The sequence below is a fragment of the Phalangium opilio genome, unplaced genomic scaffold (genome assembly GCF_054372755.1).
Source record: "Phalangium opilio isolate 3A_F unplaced genomic scaffold, DU_Popi_V2 ptg000041l_1, whole genome shotgun sequence".
Taxonomy (NCBI): domain Eukaryota; kingdom Metazoa; phylum Arthropoda; class Arachnida; order Opiliones; family Phalangiidae; genus Phalangium; species Phalangium opilio.
In genome coordinates, this window is record NW_028324165.1 from 2252768 (window position 1) to 2269598 (window position 16831).

At 36.0% G+C, this 16831-nt stretch overlaps 2 protein-coding genes and 1 pseudogene across 3 annotated transcripts in view; 2 read left to right on the top strand and 1 right to left on the bottom strand.

Annotated features, from left to right (window-relative positions):
* Positions 1–785, bottom strand: part of LOC149679294 (plexin-B-like) — a 36294-nt pseudogene extending 35509 nt beyond the window's left edge. Inside the window, exon 1 of the transcript XR_016365947.1 lies at positions 431–785. The product of XR_016365947.1 is annotated as a plexin-B-like (transcript). The remainder of the gene's footprint in view (positions 1–430) is intronic.
* A 5275-nt stretch (positions 786–6060) lies between these two features.
* On the top strand, positions 6061–8823 carry LOC149679295 (uncharacterized). The gene has a single exon (XM_089835819.1). The coding sequence runs from the start codon at positions 6061–6063 to the stop codon at positions 8821–8823; it is 2763 nt and encodes a 920-aa protein (XP_089691945.1).
* Positions 8824–9699: 876 nt separating this feature from the next.
* Positions 9700–14275, top strand: LOC149679296 (uncharacterized). Its single transcript, XM_089835820.1, has 8 exons — positions 9700–9737; positions 9818–9857; positions 9953–9999; positions 12275–12338; positions 12420–12584; positions 12652–12820; positions 13385–13966; positions 14028–14275. The coding sequence occupies exons 1-7, from the start codon at positions 9700–9702 to the stop codon at positions 13690–13692; spliced, it is 831 nt and encodes a 276-aa protein (XP_089691946.1). The 3' UTR covers positions 13693–13966; positions 14028–14275.
* The last annotated feature ends 2556 nt before the right edge of the window (positions 14276–16831 follow it).

The following is a 16831-nucleotide window of genomic DNA, read 5'->3' on the forward strand; positions in this document are numbered from 1 at the left end:
GCGAGTGCATATGTTCAAACTAGAGATGTGAAATTACCGTAATTTTTAAAAACGGTAATTTACCGATTGAAATTTTGGGAAAACAAAAATTATCGTTCGGTCGGTAATTTTTGGTAATTTATAAATTTCTGTGCTTACAATCCATTACTTTAAACAACGTTTAGTTGTGGCTTTTGCTACCAAGACGGCAGCCATGGCCGTTCTAATCTGATCTCTAACTAAATATTTATTAAAAGAGTAATTTCTAGCGCATCTTTGTAAGTTGATCATATCTGCAAGTTCAGAATTGGAATGGTCGAAAGCTAAATCCAACCGAATGGGGCTTTGAATTAACAAGGCGACCCAAGGGCTCGTAATAGTAGCCACATCGTACGAGTGAATAGCCCCTCTACACCTACCCTAATGAGTGGATAACCCCTCTATACCTTACCTAACCTACTGTGATTGTTCAATCCTTTACTCCTCAATTCGAACTAGGAAACGATAAAAATGTACTGCGCACACACGACAATTTAAACGAACGTCAACAACAACAAAAAATTATTAATTATAATAAGAAATTACTAAATAATTGTTAAAAGAAGTTAAAAAAATATTCCGCAATATCTTAGCACCAAAAAAATAAACGTCTCTTCGTTTTGAAGCTTTTACAAGAATGAATGGAAAGGAATGCTGCCCCAAGCTAGTACCTTCTTTTAAAACTCTTCTCGATTTATGGAGAAACGACGTAACTTCTAGTAATAAACACCACCTTTCCAAATATAACGTCGGTATATAGTTCCTTTTGCTTTTTAAAAATCCCTCGATTTCTTTGAATTTTGAAATCGGGGGGTGAGATGAAAAGCGTGAAACCCTTATTGTTGACGGGTGACAGGAATTTTAAAGGGAGTATTAAACCTTCCATTTAAATTAAGCCAATACTAAATTCCTCTCTCTCTCTCTCTAGCTTTAAATATATGGAGCAAACGTAAACCACATTTCACAAAGCTTAACCTTACCTGTACAATTAAATGTATGCTTGCACTTACTATTATAATCCCCATCCTTTTAAAATACACGAACGAAAAATATCACCTCACCACAATTCTCTCACATTCACTCTCCCTTCAATGTCGAACGAAACGTTTTATACTGCCAAAGCAATAAAATAACCATTTCTTCGGTTAGCTCTGACTAACTATTTCTTTGGGTAACTCTGACCACATTCCAAATCGCGAAAAACTACTACGACCACCACACCCACACCCACAGGCTCGCGGGACAAACTAATAGCCTCATCGTATATATACGATGTGGCTAAAAAACGGCTTTCTGCAGCCAGTTACTTGCCTAAAGCAATTAGCTCCTAACGAACTTCTTAACTTGATTTCATGCAATTGCAAAAAAGGGTGTCGTTCATCCTGTGGATGTCGTAAGAGTGGATTACTTTGTACGTCGATGTGTGGCAAATGTAATGGTACTTCATGCACAAACAAACCGGAAATAAGTTTTGCTGCTGAAGAAGAAGATTCTGATTTGTTGTAAATTGACGAAACTTTTATCGTATTGTTTCAATAAACTGATAAAAGAACTTTAAATGCTAAACCTTGATTCACTTGCTTGAGTTAGTTAAAAATCATTATGATTTCAATCATATAGTATTAAATTCTTAATTTTTGGTTTTGAAAGAAGGCGAAACGGGCAAGGACCCAAAGAATTGTCTTCTTCCTTGAGTTCCATACAGACAGATACCGTGGCAACTGGCAACACCCCTTTCAGGGAGAGGGAATCCTTATTTAAGTTTTCAGCTAATTTTCGCTAAAGTATTTAAATTACTGTTTGGAGCAGTAATCTACAATAGTAGTAGTGCCTCGCAGAAATTAAAAATTGAAAGGATTCAAAGGAAATTCGTACAATTCTACCACATATATTTCTCCAAAGAACGCTTCTACAGCTATAAATCAGTTCTAAATCAACTAAATTTGCAAACAATGGAAACCATACTTATGAAAATGGACACAATATTCCTTAACAAATTAATAACAAACAAAATTGACTGCAGCGAACTTCTCGGTAAAGTAAACTTTTACGTTCCTAACCAAAGAATTAGGTCTAGAAAACTATTTCAACAAAATATAATTAAAAATACACCGATAAATAGAATGACTGAAAATTTTAATAAACATTTTAGTTGTTTAGATATATTTAAAGAAGGCGTACTAAAGTTGAAAAATTGAAATTATAGATCCAGGAAATTTTTTCCTTTTTTTATAAAAAAAAAATAATAATCCTTTGTTTTAAATTAAATTAAACTAACGTAACATAGGTAAAAGACGAAACAAATTTTGTGAATACAAACTGTGTAAAATCCCGCCAATACAACACATGTATCATTATTTTACACATTAAACTTTATATTTATTATTATTATTATAATGTACAATAATACTATTTTAAAGCTTACAACCAGCTCTAAACGATGATAATAAGAAAAAAGTATAATTAAAATTTTTAATTTGGAAAACTCAGTTAAACTGTAAATGTTAGGGTTAAGTTTTTAAGTTTTTTTATTTTGACTTAATTAATTTGAATGTGATTAAAGATAGGTGTTTGGCGTACTATAATTAAATATAGTATGGCTCTTTCTCTAACGAATGAGCCATATTTCAGCATTCTGAGAAACGTTTGTGAATAGATATGTCAATAGAGCCTGACAAGACAAATTTCACATAAGGGGGGATGAAACGGGGGAAGCACCACTCGGATTACTGGGGACTTTTGGTATTTTGATGAGGTCATCATATACTAGCATTGTGCCAAAATTCAGCTTTCTCCTAATTTATTCAAGGTTAATGTCTAGATTCCCTGGACTATTGTCTTTACTGAAATATTCTTCTACTAACTCCCTAAAGGGCTGATATATTAGATTGGAACGTGAAATGGAATTCCCTAAACAAGAAACACATTTATTTTTCTTCGAACTGTACTTAACAATCGAAATCACCGAGTTGGACGTCATTTAGAAACCACATTTTAACATATAGGTGATATTCGTGATAATTAAACTATTAAGATATGAATTTGATTAACTATCACTAAACAGTCATATTAATATTTTGGTAAAATTATCAGTCACAAAACATGGATATTCAGGTAGAATGTTTAGGAATATGCATAGATAAAACAGTGGTGATAAATCGAGTGTTACAAACACATGGAGATTAGTGTATTTTACAGTCCATGAATGCTATCAGTAACACGTGCGAAGAACGAACGTTACAATTTCTAGGGTCACCGTCTCAACCCTGTAATCTTAGCTTTTCAATTTCTTTCTTATTATTGTCCACGTTATATTCATGGTGACGATGAACCGCTCATTCTGTTGTTACAATCTCGTCATCATTGTTACAATTCTATATTCACACATTTTTGTTTTGGCTTGAGGTCGGGTTATCCACAGCATTTTCTATTTTTCATTGCCCAGACTTGGTTTTTGCTATCTTTCCTTCTTCAGTCTCTGTTGCGTTTGATCCAACGATCATAAGTTAGGAGAAGTTTCGTAAAAAATAAGTAACATAATCACAATAAATATAACACTTCAAATAACTGCAATGCTTAATCCCAAGGGGATTTACATGGAAACAGAATTTAAGAAAGTTCCAGGTGTCTCTAAAACCTTATTATACTCCTTGGTGTTTATTCCAACTGGTGTTGCCTTACCAGTTATCACTTCTACGACAGTGTTTGACAAGAAAACACGTCGCTTTGGCGGAAATCATGTTGTACTCAGAAACAGACCTTCGTTAACCTTTCTCATTTAGTGACATACTTTTTGTTGCAAAATCTTACTTATGGTTAATTATCGGTTATTTCTGGCATGTTCATGTGGACTAAAAATTGTACTATGGATAAAATTGTTACAATTGTAGTTTACGTAGCATTTTCCCGGCTCAAGAAGATTGTACTATGTGTATTTTCAATTTGATTAAGTGTAAAAACAGTTTCTAAACGTAAGTTGTCCCTTTAATGAACATAATATTCGTTGTGTACTATAACTATATTGACACTACCCCTTTATTGTTCAAAAAGAAACATATATATTGTGTACTGTAACTATTTTGACACTACCCCTTTGTTGAACATATATATTTATATTGTAATATAACTACTTTGACACTACCCCTTTGTTGAACTTAAATATTTACAGTGAACTATAACTATTTTGACACTAAACTTTTAATGAACCTAAATATTTATAATGTAATACAACAAAATTGTAAATCCACTTTTAAAAATCTAAAATTTAACTAGAATTACTCTAATGTTTCTAGTAAAATTATAAGTAACCTTACCTTATAGTTCTAGTTAAAAATAGGCCTTGAATATTCTAAAGTCTAAAATTCAAGGAAATTTGCCTAAAAAAATTCAGAACCAAATTTAGAAAAACATTAACATGGTTCATAAAAACATTCAATTCAACGACAAATTCAACAATTCTCAAATATTTGAGTGCAAAAGATGGGAGACACCGACGATAGCGACAGCTCACAAGATCCGTTGTACTGTCTTGAAACTGGATGTAAATATAAACGCAAGGATGCACAGAGTAGTCAGGTCACCATGGTAAGCTGTGGCATATGCCTTCAATACTACCATCTTACTTGCATTGGACTAAAATCAGCGGACGCAAAACGCCTCTACCTCTGTAATGACTGTAGGCTTACAGTGTTATCGGTAAAAAAGAATGGTCGCGCAGGACAGAAACTCGCGAAAGAAATTGACTTGATAAAAAAAACCATTGAAAATCTCCAAGACAACATTAAAAAAAGCAATGAGGCATTAAGCCTTGGCATAGAAGAATTAAAACGTGAACTGTTACAAATAAATCAATCAAACCAAGATCATGAAAAAACCATACACTCGCTGTCCGAGTCAGCATCGCGGCAAGGAAACCTGTATACGGAGAGCTTAAAAAATATAACAGAGCAACTCCGAACCATCGACACATCCCGAGATGGGATTAGTGAACAAAAAAGGTGGGCAACACAGACTAGGAATAGTGTGGTAATACCATCAGAAATAAAGGAGACAACTGGCTTACCTACGGAAGGTTGCTCTATGTTTGCAAATGTACCGAGCCATCTTTCTGTACCGGGAAAACGGTTTCCTGTGGCAAGGAACGGAATCCCAACAAATTTTCCTATTCTTCCAAGCAACAGTCTTACAAAAATTATAAACAACATCCCAAGAACGATAGCAACATCTAATACGCGCAACAAAATGGCCAGCAAAAGTACCTCGCTTCTAAAACATCATGGATCAATGCCTGCTGAGAAACTGTCGTCATGCAAGATCAAGACATATACAACCCATAGGGAATACTTTATTGGGAACTGTTCCAGAAAATGTACAGTGGACGATATCAAAGAACATCTAAAAAGTCAAAATATCATAGTAAGTGGAATTCGCACCACGTTTAAATCACAAGAACCGGAATGCCCGAATAAGTGTTTCATTCTTCGAACTCCCTCCGATTCTTCACATGTGCTGGACCCGTCCATTTGGCCAGTTGGTGTGAGCTGCCATCAACTAGGGCAGGTAGATGGAATAAAGACATGGGGTTCAAACGAAGAAGGCAATGTACTAATCTTATCAAATGCACCGGAGTCAAAATACTGGCTAAGTAATTGCAACATGGAAGTCATGGCTGAAGATGTCAAAACTCATCTGGAAGAATTGGGTGTCGACCAAGTGGAAGTAACCCTAGCAAATCAAGGAAGAAACTGGAAGAATTCATTTTCTATCAAATGCAGCGGGAAATTTGATAAAATTATTACCAATCTGGAAAACTGGCCCAGCACACTGCGCATAGTGCGGCGACGCCACATAAACACAGAACCGGAGCAAAGTCAATGCTGACTTCCAACTGACAAATTAACAGTACCTCTCAACGCCGCCGCTGCACCCTTCTTCCCAAAAAGTAAACCCCAACTCTCAAATATTCCTAGCTCGATTCCAAGAGGATTAAAAATTGCGAATCTAAACGTGAGAAGTATGAAAAAAGGACACTTCCAGTCAGTTATGGAGGTGGAAGTCCTCCTACAAACACTTGGTATTGACATACTGGGTATCTGTGAGACCTGGTTATCCAATGATATTCCCGATGCCCCACTAAATATTCTGGGATATAAATTTCTTCGGAAAGATCGTGAACATAACAAAGATGGCGGTGTAGGTTTCTACTATCGGGAACACTTACACATAACACCTATGACAACCATACGTCAATGCAATAACTCGTCCCTTGAGAGCTTATGGATTTCACTACATGAAGTAAACACAAAACCTCTTCACATTGGTACCTGTTACATACCACCGAATGTACCAAACATGGACGCTACTTTCGACGACCTAAAATCCCAAATTGAGGGACTAACTGAGGACATAAATGCAGAAGTTATGGTAATCGGAGACTTCAACTGTGATCTGCTGGCCGATAAAAAATCAACAAAAACAAAAATGTTAATAAAAACAATGCTGAAGTTTTCCCAGCAAATATGTGAACCCACAAGAATAACTACTACTTCTAGAACCCTAATCGACCACATCTACGCAAACTATCCACTGAGGCTGGTAAAATCTATAGTAATACCGTATGGACTTTCGGACCACGATATAATTCTGAGTATCAGACGTAAAAAGTCACCGGCTATACCGAAGATTATTAGGAAATCAAGAGACTTTAAAAATTTCAATTCAGACACTTTTGTGCGAACAGTTCAAAGTAGTCTTGCCTGCAGAATGAATACTACTATAACCGCGGATACGGGACTTGCCATTCTTTACCGTACAATTCTGGATAATTTGGACACTCAAGCACCAATGAGAGAAAAGCGTACTGCTTTACACACGCCTAGGTGGCTAACTCAAGACATAAAACATCATATGCACCTACGGAACTCGCTGCTCAGGAAAAGTCGAAAAAACCCAATACTTCGCAATGAATACCAACGTTTAAGGAATCTTGTAACAGCCAAACTCAATAAGTCCAAAAAGATATACTTAACAACGTACATTTCATCCTCAAATTCTGATTCGACAAATATGTGGAAGGCATTGAAGCCACACCTGAAGCCGTCCAAATCAAAAATTAGCCATCTTACAATAAGCAGCGAAACTTTCACAAATGAAATTGAGATCCTAGAAGAACTGAACAAATTTTATACCACTATTCATGACAGCGTGCCTGTCACGACAGAGCCACATGCTAAATCTAATGCTCACAAGGAAACGTTTCAATTTAAGATTGTAACCGAAGGGGCGGTACTTAAACTTCTCACAAATCTTGATTCAAATAAAGCTACTGGTCTAGATAATCTTTCACCAGCTCTCGCCAAAACTCTATCTCATATCATATGCCCTTTCCTTACCAAAATCATAAATTGCTCACTGACCACGGGAATATTTCCCCAACAATGGAAGCTGGGAAAAGTCACGCCTATTCCCAAAGTGAATGGAGCTTCGGAAGCAAATGATCTACGTCCAGTTACAATACTGGCGTGTCTCTCAAAAATCCTAGAACGAATTGTTCATGACCAACTCTATACTTACCTCCAGACGAACAACCTGATTTATGAAAGACAATCTGGCTTCCGGACTGGCTACTCTACAACTACCTGTGCAATTGACTTAATTGAGACAACTATTGAGAGACTGCGCAAAGGACACTATGTTGGCATAGTGTTTGTAGACCTCTCAAAGGCGTTCGACAAGGTTGATCATGGCTTCTTACTCAAATTACTCAAAACCTATGGCGTTGTAGGTCATAGCCTAGATTGGTTTCACTCTTACCTCTCCACTAGACAACAATGTGTGTCTATTGGAAGTAATACTTCGACAATGCTTCCTGTTAAGAGAGGCGTTCCTCAGGGTAGTGTGCTAGGGCCGCTACTTTTTAATATATACACCTCGGATATACACACCTGCCTCGTAACGAGTAGGGCACACGAATATGCGGATGATAACGCATTACTCGACTCGTCACCGAACCTAGCCTGTCTTCTAAACAAACTCGAGACTGATGTCAATAATATTAAGACGAAGCTCCTCATGCGGAACCTAACCTTAAATGAAAAGAAGACCAAATTGATGATTCTAAATCCCAGCCTAAAGACTATGGACTACGCAATATCGACACTTGGCACCCTCAATATTGAACTGGTCTCATCATTTCTATACCTGGGATTCCTCATCACAAACACCCTATCCTGGAATGACCATGTCGATCTCAGGATAAGGAAAGCTCGCCAGAGAATGTGGTTACTAAGACCACTTCAAAAACATCTTCCGATAAAAACCCTGGACACGCTATATAAAGCTCTCATTTTCCCAATCTTAACCTACGGCATAATGTTATACAGCACGGCCAACAGAAAAACGCTGGATAAGCTACAAGTCATGCACAACCATGGAGCTCGATTTGTAAGCAAGGTATCAAAGCGCTCTTCTGCCACTGCGGTACGAGAACAGCTGAACTGGACCACGCTGGAAAAAACTTACCTCCGATCACTGGCAGTACTCATGTATAACGTCAATACTTCAAACGCACCAGATTATATAATATCGCTTTTTGTTAAGCCAAAAGATGTTCACAGCTACAACACTCGTACCTGCGACATTAACTTCTGTTCTGCACCACGATCAAAGACCCGAAAACTTACCAATGCCAGTCTGGAACAGAGAGCTACGAAACTGTGGAATGACCTACCTCGTCATATTAAAACATGTAGTAGTAGCACTCTATTCAAGAAACTTACAACACAGTATTTAACTACACTAATGTAATATTTAAATTTTTTAAATTAATGAGACTCTTTTGTAAATCAGAAACTCTCTGAAAAGAATATCTCAAATAAAAGCTATTATTATTATTATTATTATTATTATTATTATTATTTTCCATGAACTATAATTGCATTAAGTTTTACTGAAACACCGACGGCGTAATGGTTTTTAAACGGTATACGAAGCTAACTATAGTGGAATGCAACCTCAGAAAGGGTAAATATTCTCGTAGAAAACCGACTTTTTCCTGTGTTAATTTATCGCATGTCCAACTCTTCTAATGTTGCTTAGCAAAATTATTGATCAGATTCTCCGGGTTTAAGTCGCCGCTAAAGAATAAGTAAAGAACTCCATTTAACTTCCGTTATTGCGCCAAGCTTGATGATTTCTTTAAATTGACCCAATCCACTGCAGTTTTAGAAAGCAGATTAAGAAAGCGCAGATCACGGGGTGCGTAGAGACGCGTTACCCAATGTCCGTACTTTGTAATTGCGCGTTAATAATGATTAAGAAATACTCGATCAAAAATTTGTAATAAAAGACAAGTACCAAAGTTTTTCATATTTCTGTTAATTTATTTAATCTTATTGAATTAACCCTGAAACTTTCAAATATTTATGTGCAACCTATCAAATCAAAAGCTTCGATTGCTACCAGTTATGGTAAACTAGCTTAAACCCATGTTTTTAAAATACTTACAGCTTACCAAGAATAAAAGGAATGCATAATACACACTTTTGCTTTAATTATGTTTCAGTTTAGAAAGTCTTGTTTCACGTCAGAGATTTGATCTTGCTTCAAATCAAACTCTATCGTCTAGTTTCACTCTGTTTCTGAAGAACCATTTTCTCTCATCAACTCTTTACTTGTCCAAAGATGGCAGTGAACGAAATTGAATTTGTGGGAAATGATCGGTATTTTAAATATAGGTAGAACTTTAGAATTTTCAAGTCCTATATGTTTCGTGGATTTGAAAATTAATTTATTATTAAAGGTACACCCAAGAGAAAACAATTATTTGTTCGATACCCGAGGTGAGTTTTTCAAAATTCGCTGGCGTTTCTCCGAATTAAGATTACTTTCTTGATGACAATTAAACTTTCATTTCTTGTCAGATCTTTATTTTTAGGGACAAAGAAATGGAAAAGGTCAAGTTCATGGCAGAATATTTAAAAAGTAAATATAATAATATATAATAATATTTATAAAGTAAATTTCACACTTGGAATTCGATTCGACTATTGGACCGAACGAGACAGAATTGTTCTAACCCTCGCTGTCTCCTTCGAGCCAATTGGTGTGCGAAATTAGATCAACTCGAAATATAGTCGATTATAATCGTGCCGACGATAATCCGAGTTTTTTATAAAGATTAATAAAAATGAATGCCATTATTGATTTTAGAATCCCATATTCCATCAAAATCTTTATGAACTAATAATGTTTTGCGACATAGACCCAAAATCTTCCTACCAAGGGGGTACACTTTTTTGCAACCTTACTTTTCAATTCCTTAAGTGCCAAGTTAATTTGACTAATTAGTATAGGTCTAAAAAAACTCTTTGTTTAAACCACGCGCTAAATTTCATTAAAAGTATCAATTTCGGGCTCCATTTCACCATTTTTGTTCTCAAATTAAGGACTCGTGATTTTTTATAAAACCAGTTGGGCCTACTTTTTTCTTGCTAATCCTAAGGTTAAATGATCACATTGAAATACCTGGAGAGTTTATATAATTATCTAGTAATTATCAGTTACTTTCACGCGGTTTCAAAGATATCTAACATAGTGTGTCTTTATACAATTCATTCTATTTCAAGACCATTCCAACTGTAAGTAATGATTTTGTGAAATACCATATTCACAAAAAAGGGGACGATTTAGTTTGGTAACTCAAAACCATTTTTTCCCTGGATAAAAGGGATTAATATTTATGCAATACAAAAACCAGTTTTGTTTCACAGTCCTTAAAAAATTTCATTTGGTGAAACAAGGGCTCTCTTTCAAACCCAGAAAGAGCCAGAGATTAAGTTTAATCGATATGAGAAATTTTGTTTTAATTGCGTAGTTAAAAATTAGTTACGATTCGAATTTTTACAAAAAAAATATTATAAATACGCTATTTTGAAAAAACATGAAATTTAAATCAAGTGCAATTATGAGCTCAAACTGAAGTAAAAATATCATAGAGGGTGTAACAACAAACAGAGAAGAATGTATGATATATGTGAGACGTATGACACTACTTTTAAAGCTAGTAATCAGAATGACGGATCTCATTTCAAGAGTAATGAAGCCACATTTTAATCGAAATAAGTGTTCTTCTGATCTGTTCATATCGATTAAATGTAATTTCAAATTGCAATAGACCATTTCTGTAATGCAATATATAAAGTAGACAGAAAAGAGGCGGGGACACCACATTAGGTTAGTTCCCTCGCGCCAAGAAGCACCGCAAGCGGCAGTGTGCGTCTACTAGCCTCCCGCATGTAGCGAAGACGAGCTCCATCTGTCGTTGCCTTTTGGCTCTAGGGAACTCTCCTTAATATCGGCCCTTCCCCAGCGCGTTGGTTTCTCCGCAAGTATTTAATGGAATGGGCTATAACTTTAATTAAATTATAATTGATGGCAATTGCTGTGTTCGAAAGAGAATCCTTGTTTCACCAATACTGTATCACCCTCAATTCACCTCTCTTACATTCACCCCTTTAAAAGTATGTTAGGAACGATGTCTTTATGAAAGGAATCATGGGCTAGGTACCCATTTCACAGTCGTCCTCTTCGAAAACTACTAGGGTAAGACCCCGAAAGAACGAAGAGAGAGAAAAACAACAAGAAAGAGGCAGTTCGGGTACACTAGCCGTCGAAGATAGTCGCGCAATAACTTGCGTAAAGATTAAACTAAATTATTTTCAGTAAAATTATTACAATTATTAACTATTTCAAACCCTGTCTCACAATAGTGAATAAATGCACCTTATTGAAGACTGCGAAGCAAAATTCGTTTATATTTAGTATACAGTGTGGAAAAGATCAGACCAATACCTTCCTTTGTGGAAAACCCCCAATCATGGTATATAGTGAAGGAAGGTGTTGGTTTGATATATATGATATTCAAGAACAAAAAGTAACTCGGGAACATAGCAAAACAAACTTTTTGGTAATTTCTTGTCCTTGCCTTTCAATTTTATTGATTGTTGTAAAGTTAAAGTAAATTTTAAATCGATTTATAGAAGCGAGTATTTGAGTTTTGTTTCTAACGGAAATATGCTACAAAAGTCAAAATTAACAATTCGCCCACCCTCGCCTAACTAATTGTCTTAGAACAAAAGTTCAGGATAGCGTATTCGACTGTTCACTACAGCAACGCTAATGAACTCTCACAGTCGAATCTCACCTCATGGAGTGTTATAAACCAATATTAACATTAAATTTCGACCATGACTTTTAGACTGGATTTCGAAGATAACCATTTTAATCCATATGACTTTGTTAACAAGCCAAATTTTTTCGAGGTATTCGATTTTACCACTACTATTGGAACAATCTGATTTAGAACCAAAGTACAATGTACTTCACCCTTTTGCTGGCTTTAGAAATCTCAGATTATCGCGGCCAAAGTGAAAAGCTCATTTTTCCGTGCTCGATTGGATCATTTCAATCCGTCTCCGCCCGTCCAACCAAGCAAACTGATTATTGTGTCCAGCCCCCAAGTGACAGTCACGTCCACTTCCTGGTCCTTCTTAAATATGGACAACGAAGTAAATTTTGCTCAATAAAAATCTACTTCATACCCAATTCATTCAGTTTTATTGTTGGTTAATTCAGGTGGTGATTTTATTAGTGTTAACCTTGGTCCTGCTGTCACTTTTACTCGTCATTCACTCTATCGTGACTAACAAATACAAATCGGTGCCCGCCAAGAAAGTTGCTAAGAAAATGGCCCGAGAAACCCTGGAAAATGTGTGGGAGAACGCGTCGCTCTTGTGCGCCGAACGTAAGAAATTATTCTATCTATATCTCCTACTAATTGACTGACTGATAAGCAACGCCCAGCCCAAACCGCTTGTCTATAGAAGGCTGAAAATTAGCAGGAACGTTACTTGTACGCAGTAAGCGTGCATTACTAAGAAAGATTTTTCCAAACCGCCGCCATCTTAATAAATGGCGCCCAGAAATGTAAAAACTGTTCTCTATGCAACAAGTCCGCGCGTTTTAACCGATTTCACAAATATTTAGTACACTGGTTTCCTTTAACCTATAGACGGACTGAATGGTCTTTTGGGTTCGATTTGTTGCCATCTTTTTAAATGGCGGCCAGAAATTTAAAAACCCTTCTTTATGGAATAATGTCCACGTGAAAAGTAATAAAAAAATGTCCCGACGGACTGACGGGCAACTCCGAGTGCCTTCGCTCCTAGGGTACTACAAAAATATTAGTCATCAGTAAAATCTACCCATTGTATATGTCATTTTGATGGAAGTTCTTATTACACGCGAGCGACGCCGCGGATAAGAGCTAGTTACACATAAAAGAAATTAGAATAATTATGTTTTGTAGCGATTCCCGCCATTCTGCCTCACATTACTTGTCGTCTGCTCGCTTCATCGTGGCTTATCGGAGTGACTTTCGCTCTGTTCTTCTTGGGTTATTACTTGCGAACGGACTTCTCGACGGAAAGCTACAACTGCATCGACACTCTCTCGGATTTGATGAAATCGGAAATTGCGCCTGCATTTTTAGACCCAGACGATTTCGAATATATTAAATATTTGGTGAATATTCATCTTCGTGTTAAGTCCTGTATTCTTCTGATATCATTGGTTTGTATCAGGCGGCCCGAGACCCAGTTGTTAAGGAATGGCTAGACGCATTTGATGAGGAGAAACTGCAAAAGCACTATTATGGTTCCCCAATTGATGCGCTTAATAGTGTTTTATCGGGGGAAAGAGCTCTTGTCATAAACGCAGACATGATGAATGGATTCTTGGGATTATTCATGGATATTCCCACGATAAAAGAGTTCATCGTGAGAAAAGGAGGTTTATACTTTTCGCAACAAGTTTTTAGACTCGAATACAAACACTTAATTTTCAACACCTCTTGGACCAGAAGCACACCGCAATTGAACGCCCAACTAATGTCAGTACCAATTTTATCGTAAAACAATTAATTAACAGTCCTAAAGCATTTTTTATTACAGGGTGGAACCGATGTTCGAGAAGCAAGTTTTCAAGTATCAGGAACAAGCGAGAGATTACACTATTGTACAATTGACTTGGAAGAGACCATCAAAAAGCCAGGTAGCCTTGGACCTGAGTAACGTCAGCGTTCCTTTCTACTTTCTTCTCATGCTGCTGTCAGGAACAGTAGCCGTTGTCATTACTGAAATAATTTTCAACTAACTCCGTTAAACGGTGAATGTTAAATAGTTCAGATCACGAAATGGAATTACACGACGAGGCACAAATTTATTTTTGCTTCGAACTATATTACACAAACGACATCATACCGTGTTATTTTAAATTCACTCGCCAACATATAGTGGATAATTTTGCATTTTTTTAATGTGATTATCTATCATTTAAATATGTTAGTAAATTTATCAGTAGCAAAACACGGAAATTCTGTTTCAAATGTTTCGGTATATGCATAGAAAAGCGCTGGTGATAAATCCATAAATATATGAAGAATTCCTCATTCATACATTAATATAACATTCGCATTCGAAATTCGGCAATCAAGTATGACAAACTCATGTTCTTTATTTAATTACTAGAGATGGGCCGATACCGATGCCATATCGGTATCGGTACCGATATTTGGCCTTAACCGATATATCGGTATCGGTTAAAAATGAACCGATATTTCTACCCGATATTTTTTGAAGAAAATTAATACTTATGTTGAGAGTAGATGGCGCCATAAGACCTAAACTCTGAGACAGCACAGTTTTTCATCTATTTTTGGATAATGTAACTAGTGTCTAAAATGGGTTTTTCGTATGATAAGCCAGTTTTATAGTTTCAAGTACCGAAATTGGATCGAGAATCATCAATAGAGATGGGCCGATACCGATACCATATCGGTATCGGTTTGATATCGGTTTAATCGAAGGATCGGGTAAAATATCGGTATCGGTACGTATCGGTTTCCCAAGTATCGGATCATATCGGTATCGGTTTAAACTGGTATCGGCCCATCTCTATTTATTACACAGTTCATAGCTATCAGATATACGTGCGAAAAACGTTTCACAATACCTAGGGTCACCGTCTCAACCCTGTAATCGTAGCTTTTCAATTTGATTCTTATTATTGTCACCGTTATGTTCAAGATGACGATCAACCGCTTATTCTGCCGTACCAATCTCGTCCTCATTGTTACCAATCTATATTAGTATATGTTTTTGTTTCGGCTAGCGGTCGGATTAGGGATATCGAAAGTATTTTCTATTCTTCATTGCCTAGACTGGGTTTTGCTACCCTTTTTTTCAGCCTCTGATGTGTTCGCTTTTGATCCAACGATCATGAGTTAGGAAAAGTTTCGTAGATCATAAGTAACATAATCGGAATAAATATGGCCGTTATCGTAATGCTATATGTCCGAGTAAGGTTTCTCTCAAGAGGAACTACGTGGAAACGGGAAGTTGAAGTTACTGGTGGTTCTAGAAGCATATTACTCCTTGGTGTTATACCAACTGCCTTTGCCTTACCATTGGTCGCTTCTTCGACAATATTTAACAAAAAACCATCGCTTTGACGGGAATGATGTTGTACTCATAAAAAGAACGTATCTCATTTACTTCTTGTTGAGATACGTTACTCATGATAGATATAACGCTAGCTCAAACAGTATGCCATTCCAACAAAAGAATTGTTCCTATAGACGGTCGAGATCTATTTCATCAATATAGCCCGTTCTATTTTTTCATCTTTACTTTTACTATCCATCACTTCTCAGCTAAAAATTGTACTATGGATACAATTTTTACAGCTATAGTAATTAATTAAGAAAAGTTTGAAAAGAAATAAGAAAAGTTTAACAGAAATAAGAAAAGTTTGAACAGAAATAAGAAAAGTTTGAACAGAAATAAGAAAAGTTTGAACAGAAATAAGAAAAGTTTGAACTGAAGTAAGAAAAGTTTGAACTGAAATAAGAAACGTTTGAACAGAAGAAAGAAATGTTTGAACAGAATTAAGAAAAGTTTGAAAAGAAATAATAAAAGTTTAACAGAAATAAGAAAAGTTTGAACAGAAATAAGAAAAGAGCTTTCGGCTCGCGAGCCTTCATCAGTCATACTAAAATCTAACGCGCGTGACCCTTACGAGGTGACCTCGGTTTATAAAAAATCATATCACGCCCTCTCTTGAACAAAATGCTTGTCGTCTATGACTCCCCAATATTTTGCTTCAGCACAACCTTGGTTTAAATTTTATTTTCCTGATTTTTTAATAAATATACCCTCAATAAATTTTCCATTTCGCCAATTTTTCTCCCGATACAAAATTTTCGGATATTTAAAATCCATTACGTGACCTTTCGACTCCCAAACATGCACCGCAATGCCGTTTTCTTTATTATAGTTTTTAATGCATTGCTTATGCCCTGAGAACCTATTTGTTATCGTTTGTTGTGTTTCACCAACATACGTTTCGTCGCATGTTTCACATTTTACTTGGTAAACGACACAGCGATTATCCAATAGGTTAATATCTCTTTTAGGCCTATTTTTAACTAAGTGATTGTTTAAATTTTGTCCACCTATATTTAATAATTTAACGTTAAATTTATTTTTTAATTGTCTACCTAATTTTTCACTAATTCCCCTAATGTACGGGAGCGCTAAGCATGGTTGAGAGTCTCTAGGTCTATTGTAATCGTTATTAACAATGTTATTTTTTTTAAAAAAAATCGAATCAATTAAACCATTTGGGTAATTACTAATAATTAACTGATTTTTAACGATGGCTTTATCAGTCTCAGGATCGTCGGAAATATTTTCTA